The 1263-nt window shown below is 59.2% G+C and overlaps 1 protein-coding gene across 1 annotated transcript in view; it reads left to right on the plus strand.

Moving 5' to 3' along the window:
* Window positions 1–974, plus strand: part of NECAB3 (N-terminal EF-hand calcium binding protein 3) — a 27850-nt gene extending 26876 nt beyond the window's left edge. The window contains exons 12-13 of the mRNA XM_009318687.1: window positions 236–327; window positions 695–974. Coding sequence (XP_009316962.1) covers window positions 236–327; window positions 695–837 — 235 coding nt within the window. The 3' untranslated portion in view covers window positions 838–974. The remainder of the gene's footprint in view (window positions 1–235; window positions 328–694) is intronic.
* The last annotated feature ends 289 nt before the right edge of the window (window positions 975–1263 follow it).

Raw genomic sequence — 1263 nt, forward strand, 5'->3', positions numbered from 1 at the left:
CCTGCCGCTGACTGCTCGGCCCAGTGCACCCCTGGGGCCGTCTGCAGCGGAAGGGGGTGAACACCCTGATAAAGGATTTGGGGAGCAGGGCAGGAGTGGATGTCCTGCCCTGGGTGGTGCAAAAGCCAGCCCTGTCCCCGTGCGTGGGCAGGGATCCCGGCGCACAGCCACTCTCCTGCAGCCACGAGGCACGCACAAGCCCTGCACCCTCCTGACCCTGCACACCGTTTTACAGCCACTTGCAGTCCAGCTGCAGCAAGACTTTCCAGCGGGCCATCATCAGCTTGCTGGAGTCCCCAGAGCTGCTGACCACCATGCTCTTCCCAGGTGAGGGGGGGCCGTGCGGCTGGCCTGGGGGGCTGCGGGACCCCCACAGTCCCACGCTCCTGCTCCGGGCGTTCTGCAGAGGGCAGGAGCAGTGCGGGGAGCAGGTGCCTTGGCTCCCTCCAGAGCAGAAGACTGGCCTGGGGGTGACCTAAATTGTGTTTTTCAAACCAGGGTGAGACCTGTTTCCCTTGGCCGGTTTGGTTGTGTGTGCTGGCAGCGCTGCGGGGCCTCTCCCCTGCCTGGGGGATGCTCTCCAGCCGGGACAGCCAAGCAGCTGGGGGCACTTCCCGGGTAGCAGATAAGCTGAGCCCTGTCTTGAACACGCCTGATGCCTCTTTTTGGTTTTTTTTTTTTCTTTTCACCTGAGCCCTGAACCTGCTCTGCGAAGCGCTGGCCCTCCTGGGTCAGTCCCAGTGGCTGCCTCCAGGTTTACAGCTCAGTGGTGCTGAGGCAGGGGAGAGACCAGCTCAGGGAAAACGCACGTTCCCCATGGTACCGGTAGAAATCTGACCGAGACGTCAGGATCTGGGAGAGCTTGGTGACAGATAAGACCAAATTAAGCCCCAGTTTGCTATCACTTTCGGGTCTTGTATAAAATAACATGAAACACAGATTAATTTGGACTAAATTCCACACTGGTGGTGCTCCTCCTGACCTGCCAGTCCCGCTGACCACATTCCCAGTGCTCCCCTGCAGAAGTCACCGCAGCTCAAGTGGATCACCCAGTGGGGTGTGGAGAACAAGTCTTATGAGGAGCGGCTGAGGGAGCTGGGGTTGTTTAGCCTGGAGAAAAGGAGGCTGAGGAGAGACCTCATTGCTCTCTACAACTACCTGAAAGGAGGCTGTAGCGAGGTGGGGGTCAGTCTCTTCTCCCAAGTAACTGGCGAAAGGACGAGAGGAAATGGCCTCAAGTTGCACCAGGGGAGGTTTAGATTG

Source organism: Pygoscelis adeliae, unplaced genomic scaffold, assembly GCF_000699105.1.
Source record: "Pygoscelis adeliae isolate BGI_AS28 unplaced genomic scaffold, ASM69910v1 Scaffold72, whole genome shotgun sequence".
NCBI classification, from domain to species: Eukaryota; Metazoa; Chordata; class Aves; order Sphenisciformes; family Spheniscidae; genus Pygoscelis; species Pygoscelis adeliae.